A 22,884-nucleotide genomic window follows, 5' to 3' on the forward strand; every position below is an offset into this window, starting at 1 on the left:
AGGGAATATTTGATGGAGCGCTAACATTCGAAACTTTTCTTTTCGAATGAACCTGTTCAACAGTCTCAGATCCAGTATGGGCCTGAATTCTGCTTTGGGACCTTTCTTTTTCACCAGGAAAAACCGGGAGTACAGACCTTGGTTTCGCTGAGGACGAGGGACTTTCTCTATTGCTTTCTTGCACAGAAGGATGTTTGCTTCTTTTTGCAAAAGCTTTAGGTTGTGATGAAAAAGTACCTTCGGATTGATAATGGGAGGAGGTTTCTTGAATTTTAGGAGGTAGCCATTTTGGATAATGCCGATGACCCACCTGTCCTTTGTTAATCTTCTCCACTCGTCCAAGTAGAACGCAATGCTTCCTCCTACCGGAGTGGACAACAGCTGCGGAGGAAGTCTCTTCTCATTGCTTCTGAGGCAGTTTTGCAGCAGAGGACTGTTGTTTGTTTCCTCCTCTGCCTCGCCCAGGCCTGCGCTGTTGAAATTGAGACCTCTGTTGGTTCTGGCCTTGATTTTGCGACAACCAGTTCGACGATTGCCCACGTTGCTGGAAAGACGTCTTGTCATAAGGACGAAAATTACGCCGGCGGAAGTCTTTCTTTTTCTCCAGGCCCACTGCCTTCAGAGTGTCCAGCTCCGACTTCATCTTGGTCATCTCATCATCCGCATGAGATCCAAATAATGTCGACCCGTTGAAGGGTAGGTTAACTATCTTTCTTTAGGCATCCGGCTTTAGACCCGTGAGACGCAGCCAAGCCGATCTTCTGGAGCATATGCCGTGGGCATAACCGTGAGCTGCCAGATCAGCCGAATCCGCAGCCGCACTTATACTCTGGTTTGCCACCAAACTACCTTCTTCCACAATCTCCAGGAAATCTTTCTGATCTTCCTCTGGAAGTTTGTCTGCAAACCTCGCCATAGAGTCCCATAAGAGGCGATCATAGCGACCCAGCAAAGCCGCAGCACTGGCCACTCTCATGACCGAACCAGCTGTGTTACACATCCTTCGGCCCAAGGAATCCATACTTTTACTGTCTTTCTCAGGTGGGGCAGTCGAGACAGACGTAGCCGAATGGGCCTTCCTGGCTGCAGCCACTATGAGAGAATCTGGTGGCGGATCTGTGCGCAGCAACATGGGGTCTTGATCAGGTGCCTTATACTTTTTCACAATCCTTGAGGGACCTGAACCTACAGTCGCTGGCGTCAAAAAAGTCTTCATCGCCGGTTCCAACAAACCAGGCACCAGTGGAAGAAGAGGCCTGGCAGAGGACTTCTGATGTAAAGTCTCAAAAATGACAGAAGATTTCACCTGAGGCACTGTCATAGTAATATTGAATTTACTCGCCCCACGACACAAAACCTCATTGAATGTTCCCAAATCATCTACAGGTGAAACCCTGGACGGCGGTGTTGATGAAATCGTGGGCGAATAGTCTCTGTAAGAAGACCTTGTTGGAGATGACGAAGCAGGAGATCTATGTCTTCTCTCAGGAGTAGTAGATCGATGCCTACTGCGTTCCCTAGAGCGTGAACGCCTTCGCACTGGAGATCTGGATCTCCTTGGAGACCCACCAGCCGATGGTCTCGAAGCCCCCATCGTCAGTGGTCTTTGATCAGGTCTTGGCTGCATCTTCCAATGACGGATGCTCTCTAGTCATCTTGGAGACATACCTGCAGGTGGTGTTTTACGTACCGGAGAGCCCTCCGGGGAGACCTGCACAATCTGCATTCCCAACGAAGAAGGAGCAGATGAGGAAGCACTTCCAATTGAATGTAGAGACCCAGAAGCTGGAGCCTGCACCTCTCTGGGGACTAACTGTCTTTCTCCTGACGCTGACTTCCTTGACATCGAGTCAGAATGAGCCACCACTGAAGAATCTTCGTGTGGAGAGGCTCCGACCACTGGAGATCCATTCACCGATGCCCTTGACTGCAGGTCGTGTGAAACAGACCTTGGAGGGTCATCCAACACTGTCGACGCTGATTCAGACCTCGACAAAGACCTATGAGAGCTCCGAGAGGCAGATCTAGAATGTCTCGACGTCGACCGTGAGACAAGCAGCGGAGACCTCGACGTCAACTTCCCCGACGTCGGACATTTTCTCGACGCCGACTGGACCATTTCAAGCCTCGAGCCATGCCTCGACGTCGAACCATGTCTCGACGGCGATCTGGATCGTCTTCTCTTTTCAGGTCTCGACGCCGTACCTTTATCTCCTGACGTCGATCTGAACTTTTCTTTCGACGTCGATCTAACTCTTCCTCTCGACGACGATCGCTCTCTCTCTCGACGTCTAACGCTTTGCTCTCGACGTCGTCCTCACAGCAATCGACACCAGATGTCTCGACGTCGATACACTTCGACAGCGACCTCGATCTCCGCTTCGACGCCGACTTATGCCTCACCGGCGAGGTCTTCGACGTCGATGCAGCTTTCTCTGGTCTCGACGGTGATCTTGATTTCGACGCCGCACTTACTTTCTTCAACGTCGACGCTTCCTGATGTCGTTTTTTCTTGCTTTTACCTTCAGGAGAAGCAGATCTTTGACGTTTTGAATGAGAAGGGGACCTTCCAGACGACTAAACACTCCTTGCCCCCTTTTCACGACGTCGTCCTCTCTCCATAAGCCCCAAAAGCCGAACCTTTTCTCTCTCTTTTAAAGTTATGCTAGAAAGCTTGAGGCAATGGTAAAATTTGTCCACATCATGTGTGGAAGGTAGACAAACCGAGTGAGGATCTGTTTTGGACATCTTCTTTCCACAGGAAGGACACTTATAGAATAAAGGTGGCATAACTGACTAAACTTTTTCTAAACAATTAGTCAGAAAAGGTAGAAAAACACCACCAAAAGCCAATACTGTCAAAAAAGACAGGAAAAAACTAAATTCTGACTGAAAACAGTCAAATTCAGCCGAGCTCAAGTTCCAGGTTCCTCACAGAACAAGCCGGAAAAAAGAACTGACCTAACTGTCACCTGTGGTGCATGATGGGAACAGAGTTCCCCTGGAGGCCTTAAAGGCAGGATGTATGACGTTACAACGCATACTTTTACCACGCCTACCATTACCACGCATGTTTTACAACGCAGGATCCATTACAACGCATACCATTACAACGCATGTATTTACAACGCAGGTACCTTTACAACGCATACCATTACAACGTAAGTATTGGTAAGTATATAATATTTTTTAAAATGTAATTTAATTAAAATTAATATAATGTAATTTAATTTAAATAATTTAATTTAATTTAATTAATGGAATTTAATTTAATCAATTTAATTTAATGAAATTTAAATTTAATTATATTTAATTTTTACCCTGTACCCCTTTACCCAAAAACCCAAAACTGACCCTGAACCCTAAAAATACCCCTTTACCCAAAAACCCAAAACTGACCCTAAACCCTAAAAATACCCCTTTACCCAAAAAACCCAAAACTAACCCTGAACCCTAAAAATACCCCTTTACCCAAAAACTGAAAACTGACCCTGAACCCTAAAAATACCCCTTTACCCAAAAACTGAAAACTGACCCTGAACCCTAAAAATACCCCTTTACCCAAAAACTGAAAACTGACCCTGAACCCTAACAATACCCCTTTACCCAAAAACTGAAAACTGACCCTGAACCCTAAAAATACCCCTTTACCCAAAAACTGAAAACTGACCCTGAACCCTAAAAATACCCCTTTACCCAAAAACTGAAAACTGACCCTGAACCCTAAAAATACCCCTTTACCCAAAAACTGAAAACTGACCCTAAACCCTAAAAATACCCCTTTACCCAAAAACTGAAAACTGACCCTGAACCCTAAAAATACCCCTTTACCCAAAAACTGAAAACTGACCCTGAACCCTAAAAATACCCCTTTACCCAAAAACTGACCCTGAACCCTAAAAATACCACTTTACCCAAAAACCCAAAGTTATATTTTTAATAAAATGATATACTTACCAATACTTACGTTGTAATGGTATGCGTTGTAAAGGTACCTGCGTTGTAAATACATGGGTTGTAATGGTATGCGTTGTAATGGATCCTGCGTTGTAAAAAATGCGTGGTAATGGTAGGTCGTTGTAAAAGTTGCGTTGTAAAGGTTGTATACCTTAAAGGCAAAGTGTTCAGATTCTCTTAAAGGCGAGGTGTCAGTCTGATTTTCTGTACAGGGATAGTTTTTCTGTATGCAGCCTTCTTAGGCTAATTGCCTTTTATTACAATTTCTTTGATGAAAATAAAAGGTTTTTTGCTGATTATGGAATGCTTTTGAGGCTCATGCCTTTTTATTGCGTTATTTATATGATTTATTTTCACACTGCAGAAAATATGTAATTATGGCTTTTTTAGCCTATGGGTTATGTTGGGCTGCATTTTATTGGCTATACATATATACGTGTATAATTTGTTTAGTACTATGTACTACTATTATATATATTTACACACACACATATATATATATATATATGCAGCTCAGTGTAAAACGTAACACACGCTCTCAGCGGCAGCCAAAGATACGCTAAAGAGAATCAATCCAAGGGTGTTTAATCATCTGCAGATGATTAAACACCCTTGGATTGATTCTGTTTAGCGTATCTTTGGCTGCCGCTGAGAGCGTGTGTTACGTTTTACACTGACCTGCATTGAATTTCCGGCGTACATGCCACCTCCCGAGGTGTGTGTGTGTGTATATATATATATATATATATATATATATATATATATCACAGCTACACTTGCACCTGCCAGACGCACTCCCAGGCTGGTGCCTGCTCGTCGGGGGTGCACCCGACCATAATATCCGCTTCGCAGTCCCTCCCCACAATCTTGGGAATTAGGTAGCAGCACTCCGGGGTTAGTTCACAGTTTCAGGTTTTATTGATCAAAACGCGCTTTCGGCACTCGGCCTTCGTCAGTGTTCAGAGTGACAGTGCCGCGCAAGGTTTACAAATGCTTTGCATGCAACACGTGATGTTAACTTAGACACAAAGATAGGACCAAAATAATCCTAATGGTCGCCATCTTTGAATGGGTAAAGTAAAGTCAATGTAGATTACCGCTCTATATTACCAGCAGTACGCAGCTACATATATGTAGATAAATTCAATTTAAAGCATATAAAGGGTCAGAAAATTCATCCCTCATTATCTGCTTATAACATAATGCCCACAGATGGGCTTGGCATATATACAATGTTCACAACTTCCCCATTCTCATTCGATGAAATTGCGCCCTGAATGGGCTATACGAAGTTCTAAATATAGATACAGTAACGTGTTGAGAAGTGCATCTCCAAGGCAATGCATTATTAACATATATAAACAGATTAGAGCAATTTCAGGCCAACCAAACAATATTTACAACTATACAGATCAGTCCACTTCATACTTGTTTCAGATCAAATGGACTGCCAAGTCTTCATGTATATTCAACCCTGTTGGTATCTTGCTTTGTAGATCGATAATGTAGCGCGACTCTAGTCGTCTTAGTTTGCGTAACCTATCACCTCCTCTTACATGGGCAGGGACTGAATCCAGACAAAAATACTTCAACAGATCCCTGTTGCGTTTATGCTCTTGATCAAAATGTCTGGCCACGGGGTAGTTCACATCTGCATTTTGTATGGCCCTTTGATGCTCAAGTATCCTCAATTTAACAGGATTCGTTGTACTGCCAACATACCTTCTGCCACAAGGACATGTTAGACAGTACACGGCATAGGGTGTTGTGCAGGTGAGGAATTTACCTATTTTTTTAGGTTGTTTGACCCCGGGTACAGAGTACTGTGTCACGCGTCTACTTCCTTTACAGGCCTTACATTTCCCGCATGGGAAAAACCCTTTTAAAGGTTCTGACTTGGGTTTGGATGCTGTGCCTTCATGATGACTATGCACCAGATAGTCCTTAAGTGCTCGTGCCTTTCTAAAAGTTACTAGAGGGTAACATGGTAAGTCTTGCTTGATTGTGTTATCAGTGAGCAAGATGCTCCAATGCCTCCGCATGATGCGTTTTAATTCAGAGGCATTGCGTGAAAAGGTGGTAATCATTCTAAACGTACCCCCACCCGTCTTTGTACTCTCAATGTTCTCAGGTTTTTCTTTTTTTAATAGATCGCCACGATCCAGTTCACATACTTTCTTCATAGCCTGTGTGAGAACGCCCTCTTTGTAACCTCTAGTCCTAAATCTCTGTATGCTACTCTTGGCTGCACTGTTGAAATCCTGTTCCTTAGTGTTGTTCCTCCGTATCCTTAATAGTTCCCCATAGGGTATACTATTCACTAAGCTTTTCGGGTGACTGCTGGTCGCGTATAGAGTCGAATTCCCAGCAGTCTCCTTACGGTAAAGCCTTGTGTGTAGTCTGCCTTCCTCTACAAAAACTGTTAGGTCCAAATAATTTACCTCAGTTTGGCTACAGGTACCGGAAAACTTCAAGTTATTACTGTTGTTATTAAGCACCGTAATATACTCTTTCGCTACCTCAACCGACCCCCCTATGATGATAAAGAGGTCGTCAATGTAGCGGTGCCAACACTTGACAAGTTCATTCCACCTCTTATTGGCTGGAGACCAGGCCACCTGCTCCTCCCACCACCCCACGAATAAATTCGCGAAGCTGGGGGCGGAGCAGGTACCCATCGCCACGCCAGTAAGCTGTTTGTACAATTCCTGGCCGAAGAGAAAAATGTTATTGTTAAGGCAGAAACCTAGGAAATCGAGTAACATTTTGTTATGTTCCATGAATTTGACCGGTCGTGTTTCAAGGAACCAGGCAATAGCCAGCAGCCCCTCCCCATGTCCTATGCACGTATATAGACTGGTGATGTCTATCACCATCATTGTGTCTCCATCATTCCAGCATACATCCTCAATTAAGTTCAAAAAGTGCTTGGTGTCCTTTAGGTACGATTTTAACCTCATAACATGGGGTGAAAGGAAAGAGTCAACATAAATAGATAAGTGTTCTGTCAGGCTGCCCTGAGAGGCCACAATTGGTCTGCCAGGGGGATTCAATAGGTCCTTGTGAATTTTGGGTAAATAATAAAATGACGGGGTAACAGGATTAGGGCATCTCAAGAATAGATTTTCATCACTATTTAGCATATTCTTATTGTACCACCTTAGGATCATATCGTGGTAATCCGAAATGCTGGTGTTGTATACCGACATACTCACTTTCATATAAGTACTCTGGTCATTTAGTTGGCGTAAAGCCTCCTGCTCATATTGCGCTTTGGTAAGTAAAACAATATTCCCCCCCTTGTCCGAGGGCTTACACACCAAAGACGAGTCCTCACACAACTTCTTGAGTGCCAAATGTTGTTTATTCGTAAAGTTTTGTTGATCCTGCTTAAATTTAGTATTGCCTCTCAACTTCCGTAGGTCCTGCAGTACAGCCTCCGAGAAGGTATCTATGGCATCTGTCCCCATCACAGGCATGAAGGTTGAGGTTGGTTTGAAATCAGTCGCGCCTCCCTTTTGTTGTACTCCCATGTCCGTGATTAACTGAGTATTACTCAGAGTAGTGGTCCCATCATTGTCAAATTGTTCCATCCGTAATTCTTCCAAAGTCCTGATTCCTGCCAGATCTCTGCAGGAGAGTATACTCCCTTCCGTTTCGTCAGATGCAGGTGACTTCATTCGTTGCGGTTTGGTTTTAAAATACTTGTGAATCCTGTTACCCCGTCATTTTATTATTTACCCAAAATTCACAAGGACCTATTGAATCCCCCTGGCAGACCAATTGTGGCCTCTCAGGGCAGCCTGACAGAACACTTATGTATTTATGTTGACTCTTTCCTTTCACCCCATGTTATGAGGTTAAAATCGTACCTAAAGGACACCAAGCACTTTTTGAACTTAATTGAGGATGTATGCTGGAATGATGGAGACACAATGATGGTGATAGACATCACCAGTCTATATACGTGCATAGGACATGGGGAGGGGCTGCTGGCTATTGCCTGGTTCCTTGAAACACGACCGGTCAAATTCATGGAACATAACAAAATGTTACTCGATTTCCTAGGTTTCTGCCTTAACAATAACATTTTTCTCTTCGGCCAGGAATTGTACAAACAGCTTACTGGCGTGGCGATGGGTACCTGCTCCGCCCCCAGCTTCGCGAATTTATTCGTGGGGTGGTGGGAGGAGCAGGTGGCCTGGTCTCCAGCCAATAAGAGGTGGAATGAACTTGTCAAGTGTTGGCACCGCTACATTGACGACCTCTTTATCATCATAGGGGGGTCGGTTGAGGTAGCGAAAGAGTATATTACGGTGCTTAATAACAACAGTAATAACTTGAAGTTTTCCGGTACCTGTAGCCAAACTGAGGTAAATTATTTGGACCTAACAGTTTTTGTAGAGGAAGGCAGACTACACACAAGGCTTTACCGTAAGGAGACTGCTGGGAATTCGACTCTATACGCGACCAGCAGTCACCCGAAAAGCTTAGTGAATAGTATACCCTATGGGGAACTATTAAGGATACGGAGGAACAACACTAAGGAACAGGATTTCAACAGTGCAGCCAAGAGTAGCATACAGAGATTTAGGACTAGAGGTTACAAAGAGGGCGTTCTCACACAGGCTATGAAGAAAGTATGTGAACTGGATCGTGGCGATCTATTAAAAAAAGAAAAACCTGAGAACATTGAGAGTACAAAGACGGGTGGGGGTACGTTTAGAATGATTACCACCTTTTCACGCAATGCCTCTGAATTAAAACGCATCATGCGGAGGCATTGGAGCATCTTGCTCACTGATAACACAATCAAGCAAGACTTACCATGTTACCCTCTAGTAACTTTTAGAAAGGCACGAGCACTTAAGGACTATCTGGTGCATAGTCATCATGAAGGCACAGCATCCAAACCCAAGTCAGAACCTTTAAAAGGGTTTTTCCCATGCGGGAAATGTAAGGCCTGTAAAGGAAGTAGACGCGTGACACAGTACTCTGTACCCGGGGTCAAACAACCTAAAAAAATAGGTAAATTCCTCACCTGCACAACACCCTATGCCGTGTACTGTCTAACATGTCCTTGTGGCAGAAGGTATGTTGGCAGTACAACGAATCCTGTTAAATTGAGGATACTTGAGCATCAAAGGGCCATACAAAATGCAGATGTGAACTACCCCGTGGCCAGACATTTTGATCAAGAGCATAAACGCAACAGGGATCTGTTGAAGTATTTTTGTCTGGATTCAGTCCCTGCCCATGTAAGAGGAGGTGATAGGTTACGCAAACTAAGACGACTAGAGTCGCGCTACATTATCGATCTACAAAGCAAGATACCAACAGGGTTGAATATACATGAAGACTTGGCAGTCCATTTGATCTGAAACAAGTATGAAGTGGACTGATCTGTATAGTTGTAAATATTGTTTGGTTGGCCTGAAATTGCTCTAATCTGTTTATATATGTTAATAATGCATTGCCTTGGAGATGCACTTCTCAACACGTTACTGTATCTATATTTAGAACTTCGTATAGCCCATTCAGGGCGCAATTTCATCGAATGAGAATGGGGAAGTTGTGAACATTGTATATATGCCAAGCCCATCTGTGGGCATTATGTTATAAGCAGATAATGAGGGATGAATTTTCTGACCCTTTATATGCTTTAAATTGAATTTATCTACATATATGTAGCTGCGTACTGCTGGTAATATAGAGCGGTAATCTACATTGACTTTACTTTACCCATTCAAAGATGGCGACCATTAGGATTATTTTGGTCCTATCTTTGTGTCTAAGTTAACATCACGTGTTGCATGCAAAGCATTTGTAAACCTTGCGCGGCACTGTCACTCTGAACACTGACGAAGGCCGAGTGCCGAAAGCGCGTTTTGATCAATAAAACCTGAAACTGTGAACTAACCCCGGAGTGCTGCTACCTAATTCCCAAGATTGTGGGGAGGGACTGCGAAGCGGATATATATATATATATATATATATATATATATATATATATATATATATATACATACATATATATTATTATATGTTCCGGGTTCCCGCTCATGGGCGGAGATAATTCAGTGCTTATGACTATTAATGAGTATCCCCTGGAAGAGAACTGTCTCTCCCCAAACTATTTCGCCACAGAAGTGATGGTAATGCACTGAGGGAGGGGGGGGGGGGGACGGTGGGGGACGGTGGGGGGCGGGGTGGACAGTGTATGGATTTACCCACTGCTCTGCTCCTCTTACACAGGGAGGCAGGATACCCCCTCCCCTCCAGAACCCCTGCCTGGTCTCGAGGTAACCGGGCTAACACAGAAGGGCGAGGGGATGCAAACCCTTATAATGGGCTACTTGGAAACGGCTGGAAATAGCTCTCCTGGAGCTCTCTATAACTCCCTGTAGCTCTTCATAGCTCCTCAGGTACAAGCGGGGAGAGCCAAATCCTCAATCTCAGCCCGGTCAGTGTCGGTCACTATTCCTGCAGCCGTTCTGCTCTGCTCAGTAACTCTGCTGCATGAGGTTTAGCTCAGGGTCCAAATTAGAGCTCACTTTAGCCTTCGCTCTGTGCCGCTCAGCTCCCCGCACTGTTCCTGCCACGCCCACCAGCCACGAGTCATGGCCACTGTATACTCCACCACTACCACGACCATTTCCCCCCCCCCCCGCCCCCCGCTGGCCGCTCACGAAAGCGGGGGCGAAACAAGGCCAAGCCGGGGCAAGTTGGGATAATACCGGCAGATGGCGGAGTGGGACCAGGAGCAGGAGCTGCAGACCTCGAAGCGTTCTCTCTCGTCTCTCGTCCGCGGTCTGCGAGAAAACACGTACTGGACCACACAATGTGAGACCTACTGCATTGCAAATGCTTGTTTGAATAAGCAAATAAGTCTGACTACATGTTAATGTTTGATCAATACGCTTATGTATTATACAAAGCAAATAACCGTTAAGTATTCACTTGTACTTGCGCCACAATAGTGTGACCTCCTCTGGTGCGTCTGTAAAAGTGACCCAGAAAGTGATTAATTTTGACCCTTTATCTACATTTTTACACTCATTGCTTAGAAGGTTGTCCTTTTTGCCAACGTGGTACCATGCCATAAGACACATTCACCCAGAGCTACTCCGTGTAGTTTTCACACTGCACAGGGATTAAAAATCCCACAACACAGCAGCATCTGATGAAACTCAGAATTGGCTTAAAGTGTTGCACATGACGTGGATGCACTTTGCAGCTATGGAGATACAGTGCCTGTTCTGTAGAAGGGATGGACCGGCACCAGAAAAAAAGAGCTGCTGCCACTATTCTGTTGACATTTGGGTTGCCTTTATGAAGGTGTGGGATTTTGATTCTTTCCAGATTAGGCTCCGGCAGAGGAACTGCATCATTTTGCTGTCCGGAGCTAGAACCTTTCCAGAGCAGAAGGTGTACGTGACACAGAAGTTAGAAAGAAAGGCACGCAGTGGCTTTTGTCATCGCCCTGGAAACAATCTGTATTTCACAATTTCTGTGGAAACCCGGCAACTTTCTAAAGAACTGCTAGAGGAGGAATACACGTAAAAGCGTCGGGTACATTTATAAAGTGAAGAAACACTGCAGGGGGCTGAAAGTGAAGAACAATAGTTACTTACCTGTAATCTGTGGTTCTCTAGTATTGCTGTCTTTCATAGATTCACATGCCTGAATCATTCCCCGTCGTCGGAGTGGGAGTCCCACGGTATATAAAAAGCAGTAATATGCAATAATATCCTTAGAAAAACTTGGTAATAACCAACCAGGAAGTAAAGTAGCCCAAGCTACAAGAGTAAAAACTTCCACACTCATGACTATCCTAGTCATTTTGTATAGACCAAACTGCAGCCAATCAGGCGACAGCACCCACTAGAATGTTCTCCCCAGAGGCTCAGGCTCTCAGATTTTCTCGCACAGGAGTGAAGCTAAAAACATCCTAGCCTAAAGAGCCTCAGAGGGGAGGTGGGCGGGTTGCATGTGAATCTATGAAAGACACCAATACTGGAGAACCACAGATTACAGGTAAGTAACTATCGTTCTTCTCCAGTATTAGGGTGTCTTTCATAGATTCACATGCCTGAATCAGAGTAGATAGCAGTACCGAAATAATGCTTAGAAGACGCTATTGGTAACATAAGTTTGTATATAGCAAGTACATACATTCACATAATAAAATGCCAATATTCATATATGCATGAAAAAACTTGCAATCACATGAGAATGCACCCAACTTAGGCATGGAATAAGCGTCTGGAAAGCAGTACAGAGGAGGAGGGAAAAACAGAGGCTCATCTTATATGAAAAGATTTCGTAGAACCGTTTGACCCACTGACGTATCAGCCTCGCTGGCAGCATCCGAACAATAATGCCTGGTGAAAGTATGTCTGCTGGACCAAGTCGCTGCTCTGCAGATTTGCTGACGAGGAACTCCAGCTAAAAGAGCAGTCGAGGAAGAAACAGCTCTTGCAGAGTGAGCTCTTGGAATTGTCTGTAAAGGTCTTCCAGCTTGAAGATGGCAAAAGTCAATAGCTGCAGAAATCCATCTAGCTATGGTTTATTTGGACACTGCTTGTCCTTGCCGTATCTTTCCATAGGCAATAAACAGTTGATCAGATTTGCGAATGGCAGAGGTCCTTTGAAAATAGAATTTTAAACATCTTCTGATGTCAAGGGTATGTAATGCCCTCTCCGCAGGGGATTGCGGACTAGGAAAAAACATCTTTAAGATGACTGGTTCGTTCAGGTGAAAAACCGAAGGCCCCTTAGGCATAAACCTTGGGTTTGTACGTAGCACCACAGAATTGGATGTGAATTGTCAGAAAGGTGAATTGACGGTGACAGCTTGAACATCACTGACTCTTCTAGATGAAGTTAATGCTACCAAAAGAGAAACGTTCCATGTTAGGAATTTGAAATACACCCTGTGAATTGGCTCAAATGGGTGGCGCATGAGCTGCACTAATACTACATTAAAATGCCATGATGGAGGCGGACGACGTACAGGAGGAAACATTCTGAATAGTCCCTAAAGAACTGTTGTATTCTTGAAGAATAAAGAGAGGTGGACCCATCCTGACGTTACCTTGAAATGGCTGCCAAAAAGACCCTCAACGTTGCATGAGATAAGCCTGATTTTGCCAAGTGCAAGAAAAAAGGTAATATCTGGTCCGGCGTTGCAGGAAATGGGTGAACCCCAGCAGATTAACACCAAATGCAGATTCTTTTTCCATTAAAGTCTGTATGTCTTTATTTTAGCAAGTGCTCTCGCGTAAGCCAGTACCTCCTTACAATCCGCCAAGATATTCAGATGAGCTAATTCAAGGTGCTCAGAAACGCCAAGCTGCTAATTTTAGAGAGGCCGGATCCGGATGGCAAATCTGACCATTCTGAATTGAGAGGAGATTCGGTATTGGTCGAAACTGTATTGGATCGCACTCAGAGAGGAGAAGAAGTTCGGTGAACCAGTATTGGCGAGGCCACCTGGGGGCGATGAGAATCAAGCGATATGGCTCTTTCTTCATCTTCCGGAGAACTCCCGGAACCAACGGTATCGGAGGAAAGGCGTAAGCATATATTTGAGACCAGTTTATCGAAAATGCCTTCCCTTGCGAGTCCCTGTGGGGAAGCCAGCTTGCAAAGAAAACAGGCATTTGCTGTTCTTTTTTGTCGCAAAGCGGTCCAGATCGGGATGATCCCACTGCTGGAATATTCGGTCCGCTGTTGGCTGATGCAGTTCCTTTTCGTTGTTGGACACCGTTGACCTGCTGAGGGTGTCCGCAAGCACATTTGCAACTCACGGCACATTAACAGCCAAGAGATTGATCCTGTGTCGCATCGCCCAAGCCCATATCTCTTGGGCTTCATGAGATAGAAGAACCAACCTCGTTCTTCCCTGTTTGTTTAAGTAATGCATACTTGAAGTATTGTCTGAGCGAACCAATACTGTGGCCCCTTGAATGATTGCACGAAAGGATTTGAGGGCTAAGAAGATGGCACCTAGCTCTAGCAGATTGATGTGCCAAGCCTTTTGTTGAGGGTTCCATTTACCGCTGACCTTCAGCCCTTGAATACATGCTCCCCAACCCTCGAGGGATGCGTCTGTGGTGATTGTGTAATTTTGGCGCTTCTTGAAGGAAACACACACACCTTCTACAAATTTCTTTCTTGGACCCATCAAACAAAAAGGCCTCTTGCATCCGAGGAGTGATTAGAATGAGATCATCGATTGAACTGGAGACCTGCAACCACTTCTTGTGTAGTCCCTCTAGCAATTTCCTCATGTGTAATCTGCAGTTGGGAACCAACGGGATGCAGGTGGAGGCTGTGGCCAGGAATGACTGAGGATCTATTTAAACAGACTTTTTTGTACGTAGAACCACCAAGTGGGAGCTGAAGGCCCGTCGTTTGTGTGAGACAAACACCTTTGCTAGGTTTATATGGATTGATGCTCCGAGAAACGTTCATATCGGAGCTAGTACTAGTTGGGACTTGTCATGATTTATTGAAAACCAGGTTTTGAAACAGTGACTGACAAGTCTGGGTGTGCTGGACTGCTTGTAAATAAGAGCGAGCCCTTGTTATACAGTTGTCTCAGTAATGAAGAATTTGTATGCCTTGCAGACGTAGATAGGCTGCCACTGGTGCCAGGATCTACGTAAAGACACGTGAAACCGACCTAAGTCCAAAAGGTAGGACTTTAATTGAAAATGTTTTGTACCTATTGTAAAGCGTAGCCACTTCCTGTGCTTAGGAAGAATTGGCACATCAAAATAGACATCTTGGAGGTTGAAAGTAGATATAAAGTCGTTCTGGCATAAGAACTTTAGGACTTTCTTGAGGTACAACATTGGTAAAGTTTGCGCAAAGATCTAAAATCATGGGCTACTTTCCTGATTTGCTTGTTGAGGAGGAACTGAGAGTAAACCCTAACGCTGTTGGAGATTCGGAACCACTCCGACGGTCTCTGTTTGTATCCATATAGACACTTGTGCAAACGACTCCCGTAGATGAGAAAGGTGGAGATCCCTTTGGAGGTGTAGAAAAAGGGAAATTTGACAAATTCTAGAGTGTGCCCTTGGGCATGACGTTTAAAAACCCAACGGTCCTCTGTCACCCTTGACCAATTGGAATAAAAGTGAGATATTAGACCTCCGATGTTTTTGGAGGGAATAAAGGTGGTTTGTTTCTTAGAAGAGTTGCCTCGGCTGTACGATGATTTTCTATGTAGGAACTGTTGGTACTTTGCCCATGTGACTGCGTTTGATTTGAGTAACGCAGTTGGTTCCGATTGTAGGAGCCAATACTGGATGGAACTGCCTTGAAAAAAGGACGTGGATCTATGTCCTCGGCACCACGAAAAGGCTGCGATTCTATATCCAGAGGGTGCGGGCAGTATCTATGTGCTGGCCAGAAGGGATCCTCAATCAAAAGGCAAGTGAAGTATTGAAGTCTGAACTTCCTTGCAAAAGACGTAGCATTGAAGCAAAAATGTCTTCGCCAGACTGCCCCTCTTGCGAGCTGTTGAAAACCTGTACACGCAATGTCCGCTGCACAGTGTATTATTTCTGATGCACTTCTCTCTCTCGCTCTCCCTCCTGCAGGATCTTTAAAGTATGAGGCTTGGAGGATTCTGGAATAAGTTCTACTAGCGCCAACATGTCAGAGCACATCTGGCGGCATATCTGCCCACTGGCTTGCAAGATAATCGCTGTGCCGCCTGAGTAATGACTGAGTCAGGGTAGGCTGAGAGACTAGAAAAGCAGGTGAATAGTGGGGAGCTTCACATGTCTTGTCAAGGCGTGGAAAAAACGCCGGCACAGAGTGTGGCCCCTGCATGAGTTTAACACCTCCTTTCTAAATAAAGTCTATGATAGGAAGTGAACAAACTTGTTTCTGTGGTTTCCCCAGGACGAGGGTAAAGGGGGAAAACGATTTGCCGCTCTCTTCATAAGGAGGAGAAAACCTCCAATATTCACCGAAGGTGAATGCAAAAGAACTCCAGTTGTCAGAGAAGACGTAATCCCGCCATGGTACAGGCCGTGGCAGTCTTGCTGTCAGAAATACATAATTCTGATCTGAAGAAAAAACATGCTCATACGGCTATGTGCTGTCCAAGAAGTATAATGGCGGAAGTAAAAAGCCATCACGTGGATGTAGCGGAAAGCTGCCGTCGACGAAATAAATGGTCTACAAAAGCACTGTCCGTTAACGAAGTCAACTGGCGTCGAAGCTGAATGTTGACGAAGCTCACCGTCGACAGAGCTCACCGTCGACAGAGCTCACCGTCGACAGAGCTCACCGTCGACAGAGCTCACCGTCGACAGAGCTCACCGTCGACAGAGCTCACCGCCGACAGAGCTCACCGCCGACAGAGCTCACCGCCGACAGAGCTCACCGTCGACAGAGCTCACCGCCGACAGAGCTCACCGTCGACAGAGCTCACCGCCGACAGAGCTCACCGTCGACAGAGCTCACCGTCGACAGAGCTCACCGTCGACAGAGCTCACCGTCGACAGAGCTCACCGCCGACAGAGCTCACCGCCGATGGAGCTCACCGCCGATGGAGCTCACCGTCGAGGGAGCTCACCGTCGACGGAGCTCACCGTCTACGGAGCTCACAGTCTACGGAGCCCACCGTCTACGGAGCTCACTATCCACGGAGGTCCTCGTCTATGGACGAGCCTACCGTCTACAGAGCTCACCGTCTACAGAGCTCACCGTCTACAGAGCTCACCGTCTACAGAGCTCACCGTCGACGAGCCTACCGTCGACGAGCCTACCGTCGACGAGCCTACCGTCGACGAGCCTACCGTCGACGAGCCTACCGCCGACGAGCCTACCGCCGACGAGCCTACCGCCGACGAGCCTACCGTCGACGAGCCTACCGTCGACGAGCGTACCTATCGTCGGCGAGCCTACCGTCGACGAGGCCAACTGTCGACGAAACTCCCAGTGGTCGACGAGCCTGCAGTCGACAAGAGGGCACTGTCCTCACTGTCGTCGATGAATGCCTGGAGGCGCTGTCGTTGCAGAGCACCAGTGACGGCAGAGATTGTCCTCAGAGAGTACATCGACCATATCGTCGACAAGCTGGCACATTTTCACGTAGAAAAGTGTGCAGAGTGAGTCTAGACGCCTGAGAGTAAATCTCGTGGGCGTAGATGTGGGAGGCACAGACTCAAAGAAGGCCAGAGACCCCTTAATTGTGATGTTACTTCAGCTGGTGAAGTGGAGGAGAAGCATCACTTCAAACCTTAATGTGCAGGACAAACAAAAAAATCCTCCCACATCTGAAGGGGGGTATAGTCTAAGCACAAGAACAACCCCTTCTCCTCCTACCATGTCAGTGACAGGCAGAGTGCTGGTCCATATACTCTTAATGAGGGTTCACAGGGAAGGGTCTCAGCTTCCCACAAGTGACGCAGGGTCTGAAGGTAGACTTCATGTAAGACATTACAAAACTGTGATATTATGAAGAAAAAATTGAAGAAAAATGAAGAAAATTGAAGAAAACTGAGCAGAGCTCAGGGAGACTCCCTTCACACGACGTGCGGTAGAAAATCTGAGAGCCTGAGCCTCTGGGGAGAATATTCTAGTGGGTGCTGTCGCCTGATTGGCTGCAGTTTGGTCTATACAAAATGACTAGGATAGTCTTGAGTGTGGAAGTTTTTACTCTTGTAGCTTGGGCTACTTTACTTCCTGGTTGGTTATTACCAAGTTTTTCTAAGGATATTATTGCATATTACTGCTTTTTATATACCGTGGGACTCCCACTCCGACGACGGGGAATGATTCAGGCATGTGAATCTATGAAAGACACCCTAATACTGGAGAACTTCAAAGGCTGCGCAGATTGATGCCAGACAAGGTATGTGGAGAGAACCCGTAATTGCTGCCTCCTTTGCCCCAGTCAACTTATGTGCATGAAGGTATCAATGGCCCTTCCACAGAACCACGCTGAATCTTTCCTGTCCATGATTGCATTACAAACACTCCTTTGCAGACACATCCAATAGATGCACAAGAAACCTTTCGTATTTTCTGAACGGATGTTACTGCATGCAAATGCACTAATATGGTCCCCATCCATATGCTAGGGCCAATTGCAACAAGCAATGGGGGTCACCCATGTCCATCTCTGTTATTTTATATTGATGGTATACGTTGCGGTACAGCGGAAGCAGTTTGTGGCCAAACTAAATAAAAAGAACAGGTTTTGGCTTGGTACCATTTTATCTCAGAAGCACATGTCAAATTAATTCAGTAGTTCCAATGACCAGTTCTACTTTACTCCGCTACAGCCAGCTATTTACTTCATGCACTGTAACCTTAAGATTTATAGAAAATGTGAATACTTACAACACCAAATGACACGTCCTGGTGCAACGGATCATGTGTGAGGAACTGAAGAGGGGCTGAGGGTGGCAAAGGTGTAGGATGCGCCGATGGGGGATAGGAAAAGCTTCCCACAGGAAGGTGTTCTCCCAACATCTCCACCTCATTTTCTATCCTCTGCAGGGGCTACAGTACAAAACAAAACACCATATAACATATTGGCTGCACTGGATGTAAACATTTTTACTTCAAATATAAGGCAGTGCAAAAAACGAAAAACATTTCACCTGAGTGGTCTACATTTTCATCTAGTGACATTCAGACTATGCTGATAAACATTAAGCAGCTCACTGTTTAAAAACCTTTTTAGAGATGTCAACAAAACAACTTAAGCGCAGGACTCGTCTTTGGTTTACACACAGTTTTTCCTTCTTAAAAGGAGTTTTCCGATGACTGAACAAATCCGGCCTGTTTAGAAAAAGTTCTTAAGCATTGGTTTTGCTCAAAAAGTCACATGCTTGAATCACTCTCTAATGACAGGCTGTCTATCAAAACCGCAAATAATACTGAAACAAGACATTCTACCTCATTATTGGACCAGAACTTTGGATAAAGAGGCGGAGAGATTCAGAGTCACAATGCTCCCTCAGAGGCACCAACTGTCTACTTTGTTTTTAAGAACAACTAATAGCCTCATGACTTGGAAAGATGGACGGCAGGGGGGGTGGGGGGGGGGCAGAGGAGGAAGGGGGGCAGTGGAAGTGGGCGGGGGATGGGTGGAAGTTAGATTAAAACTACGTGAGATTCTGTGAGCGGGAGGGTACATCGCACTACCCGTGCTGATTTTTAGAACCAAGAGCTAGTTCTGTGCTGCAAAATCAGCGCGAACACCACAACGCTACGTGCCAGAGGGCGCTGATTCATTGCTGCTGCTCAAGTAGATTTTCTACAATGGGCCAACTTATTTAAATAATGGAGATGAGAAAGTTACTCACCTGTAATCCTAGTTCTCTTCCAGAGAAATCCTCATCAAAGTAATAAGTACTGAATATTCCCGATGAGCATGTAGCGATCCCGGAGCACTTCAAAAATATACAAATCAATCAATCAATCAATCATTTGTGAAGCGCACTACATACCCGCGAGGGTCTCAAGGCGCTGCGGGGGAGGGGGGGGGGGTGGTTAGGGTTGAGCTACTGTTCGAACAGCCAGGTCTTGAGTATCCTCCTGAAGGTCAGCAGGTCTTGGGTCTGTCGTAGGCTCAGTGGGAGGGTGTTGCATATCTTGGCGGCGAGGTGAGAGAAGGATCGCCCACCGGTGGTTATTCTTCGGATGCACGGGACAGTGGCGAGTGAGAGGTCGGCGGAGCGTAGCTGGCGGTTGGGGATGTAGAAGGAGAGCCATCTGTTGGGTAGGCTGGGCCGGTCTTGTGGAGTGCCCTGTGTGCTTGGGTGAGGAGCTTGAATGATATCCTCTGGTTGACAGAGAGCCAGTGGCCGTGGCGTGGTACGTCGAGGATCAGTCGATCGGGGCTCGTGTAGAGGGCGTTTCCGTAGTCGAGTCAAAGTTCAAAAAGTACTTTATTCGGTTAAAAGACAATAACCATAAAAGCAACAACATGAAATTTCAGTATACACAGGGATAGTTAAAAGAAAACAATTATAATTCATCAAAACCAATTGTTTTCCGCAGTCTAAAAACATGTTTAAAAAAGCCTAAAACTACTGCAACAATTAAAAGTGTCCATTCTCTGGAATTCTAAAAATGCTGGGCGACATCTATTTAAATTCATTTCTATGAGGATTGGGATAATAAATTTCCTACGTGGCAAAATATAAAATTTACAAAAGAATAAAACATGGATGTCAGATTGGGACGAAGATTCATCACATGGGCACGTTGGTAAATCACGCAGCCATGAATTCATTTCTGGGAAGGACAGAAGTCTAAAAACAATGTTTAATCTAAAACGGGTCAAGAGAAATCGATCATAATTGGACATCGGCAGGGTTAAATACGGCTGTAATTTGTCACCTGTTAATAACAAAAGATGCGAGGTAACTGTCTTTTTCTTCGCTTCCTCTCGCCTTCTTTTCTCTTCGAGGTATTCCGTACACAATTTTTTCAACAGTTTTCTGGATATGTTAACCATTGTGAGTGGATCGTCATAATAATGTTGGCAATTGATTTTTATAAGAAAACATTTAACATAATCTAGCCATTTAAATCCACTCACATTTTCCAATTTTAAAACATCCCGCAACATAGCCCGGTTCACGGCACACTCGTTTGTTGTCCATACCCTATGCCACAAGAGGATGGGTTGTGTTCTGATTATATCTGATATATGGGGTTGTCCAAGTTCAGTGTGACAGATATAAGTCGCAACACTTTGTGGTACTGTCAGAATATCCCTCAAACGTATTTTCGGCTATTTGAATTAAATTTATGTTGGAATACCCCCAAAGACCCGAGCCATACAAAGCTATCGATGTACACGTGGCATTATATATAGTTAGGATTTCTCTTATTGGTTTCTTACCCAGCTTTTTTATAAAATTCTTTAAGGCCATTATTGTTTTTGAGAACAAAAGAGTTCTGGCCTTTACAGCGCACTTGTCCAAAACCCAGATTCATGGAACAAAATACCAAGGTAGGGGAAAGTGGAGATGTTTTCCAAAGGAACTTCATGAACATTCTTCTCATTTGCTTTCCAATTCTTGTACCACAGTTCATGGAGAAGGTTTTACTACAGTTAATTTTTAAATCTAAACTCAACATGAACTTATCAAAAGATGTTATCAGATTCTGTAGGGCCAAGGGAGTCCGGGCCATTAGGACTGCATCATCAGCGTACAAGAGTGCAGGGATACATCTTTTGCCAACCCTGGGCATATCCCTGCACTCCTGCAACAGATGAAGCTCAAGTCCATTTATATAGACCAGAAATAAAAATGGAGCCAGGACGCACCCCTGGCGTACTCCACGTCTGACACCAAATTTTCTGGTACATTCGCCCCCCTTTCCATAACGAACCGATGCTGTGGCCCCTGAATATAATTCTCTTAAAAAGCAAATGATAGAATCTTCCACGCCCAACCCTTCTAAGATTGCCCACAATTTAACATGTGACACACAATCGAAAGCCGATGTGAGATCGACAAACGTAAGGTACAGGCGTTCACCCTTTACCCTGGTATATTTTTGTTGAACAATCAATACATTTAAACATTGTTCGATTGTTCCTATGCCCTTCTGAAATCCAAACTGCAGGTCACTTATTATCCCATTATCCTCTGCCCAGTTTTGAAGTCTTGCCAGGATGACTCTGCCAAGGATTTTTATAGATGAGTCTAGAAGGGAGATTGGTCTATAACAAGCACAATTTTGTCTATCTCCCTTCTTATGTATTGGTACAATAACCGAGGTAAACCAAGACGGATTTAATCCCCTTGCTAGCGCTGCATTAAAAAGCTGTACCAGCATGGGGCCCCAGATATCGCTATTTGCTTTATACAAATCTGCTGGGATCCCATCAGGACCTGCAGCCTTGCCACCCTTTATTGCTTTCAAACTCATCATAACTTCCTCCAAAGTTACCACAAGCTTCTGGGCCCCTATATCACCCAATGTACTAGGACCTATAATCGTTCTTTCATCTTGGGACCTATAAAGATTGGAAAAATGTTCGACCCAGTCGTCCTCAGCAATCGCAATCTCAATGCACGCCTTGGTGTTATCATAAAGAAAAGGGGCATTTACGGCCCTCCAAAATACAGATGCATCCTTAGACTGTGACGCTGCACATAGGACTTCCAAGGCCTCCTTTTTTATGACATTTTTCCTATTTTTTAAAGCCTCATTGTATATTTTTCTTAAACCTCTTACTTGTAAAGGATCTCGGGGTGTCCTATGAATAGAATGTTTCAAGTTGGTCAATGCCCTTGTACATGCATTATCAAACCAACTCTTATTACCTTTTGCCCGTTTATTTACCTCTACCGCAGACTATTTCTAATTGAAGAAGCTATGATGTTAAAATGTTCTATTATCTGCTCACTGTCAGAGTGCCCACCCAGGCAGATTGCAAAACTGTCAGAACAGGTTTTCAACAGTTTGCCTAGGAACTTTTCTGGGACCACCTTACCCCATTTAAGAGTATACCCATTTTGCCTCCCAAGAATCACATCAGGGACTGTGCACAAAAGGGACCCCTCATTATGCTGCTCAAAAAATGGGTTTTCAATCTCCTTTATTTGAGGCCGATGGTCACTTAGTGGTAACTCTATGGTCTTAAGCCTCTTAATCTTGTGGCCGTAACTATTTGAAGAAATAATGAAATCAATGGTGGTCTATGCTCCTCTGCCAATGAATGTTGGGACAAAGGGAGCTGGTTTTTTGGCAATTTCATTTAGTAGTCGAGTCTGCTGCTGATGAGGGCCTGGGCGACTGTCTTTCTTTTATCGGTCGGGATCCATATGTAGATCTTGCGGAGCATGTTGAAGCAGGAGGAGGAGACGGCGTTGATTTGCTTGTTCATTGAGAGCGTTGAGTTGAGAATGATTCCCAGGTTGCGTG

The 22,884-nt window shown here is 44.9% G+C and overlaps 1 protein-coding gene across 5 annotated transcripts in view; it reads right to left on the reverse strand.

The window, feature by feature from the left end:
• Positions 1-22,884, reverse strand: part of RNF38 (ring finger protein 38) — a 745,333-nt gene that overhangs the window by 166,189 nt on the left and 556,260 nt on the right. For all 5 annotated transcript variants that reach the window (XM_078676542.1, XM_078676544.1, XM_078676543.1 and 2 more), the window contains one exon: positions 18,331-18,492. In XM_078676542.1, the coding sequence (XP_078532668.1) occupies positions 18,331-18,492 (162 nt within the window). The remainder of the gene's footprint in view (positions 1-18,330; positions 18,493-22,884) is intronic.

This window comes from Lissotriton helveticus, chromosome 2_1 (genome assembly GCF_964261635.1).
Source record: "Lissotriton helveticus chromosome 2_1, aLisHel1.1, whole genome shotgun sequence".
Lineage (NCBI taxonomy): Eukaryota > Metazoa > Chordata > Amphibia > Caudata > Salamandridae > Lissotriton > Lissotriton helveticus.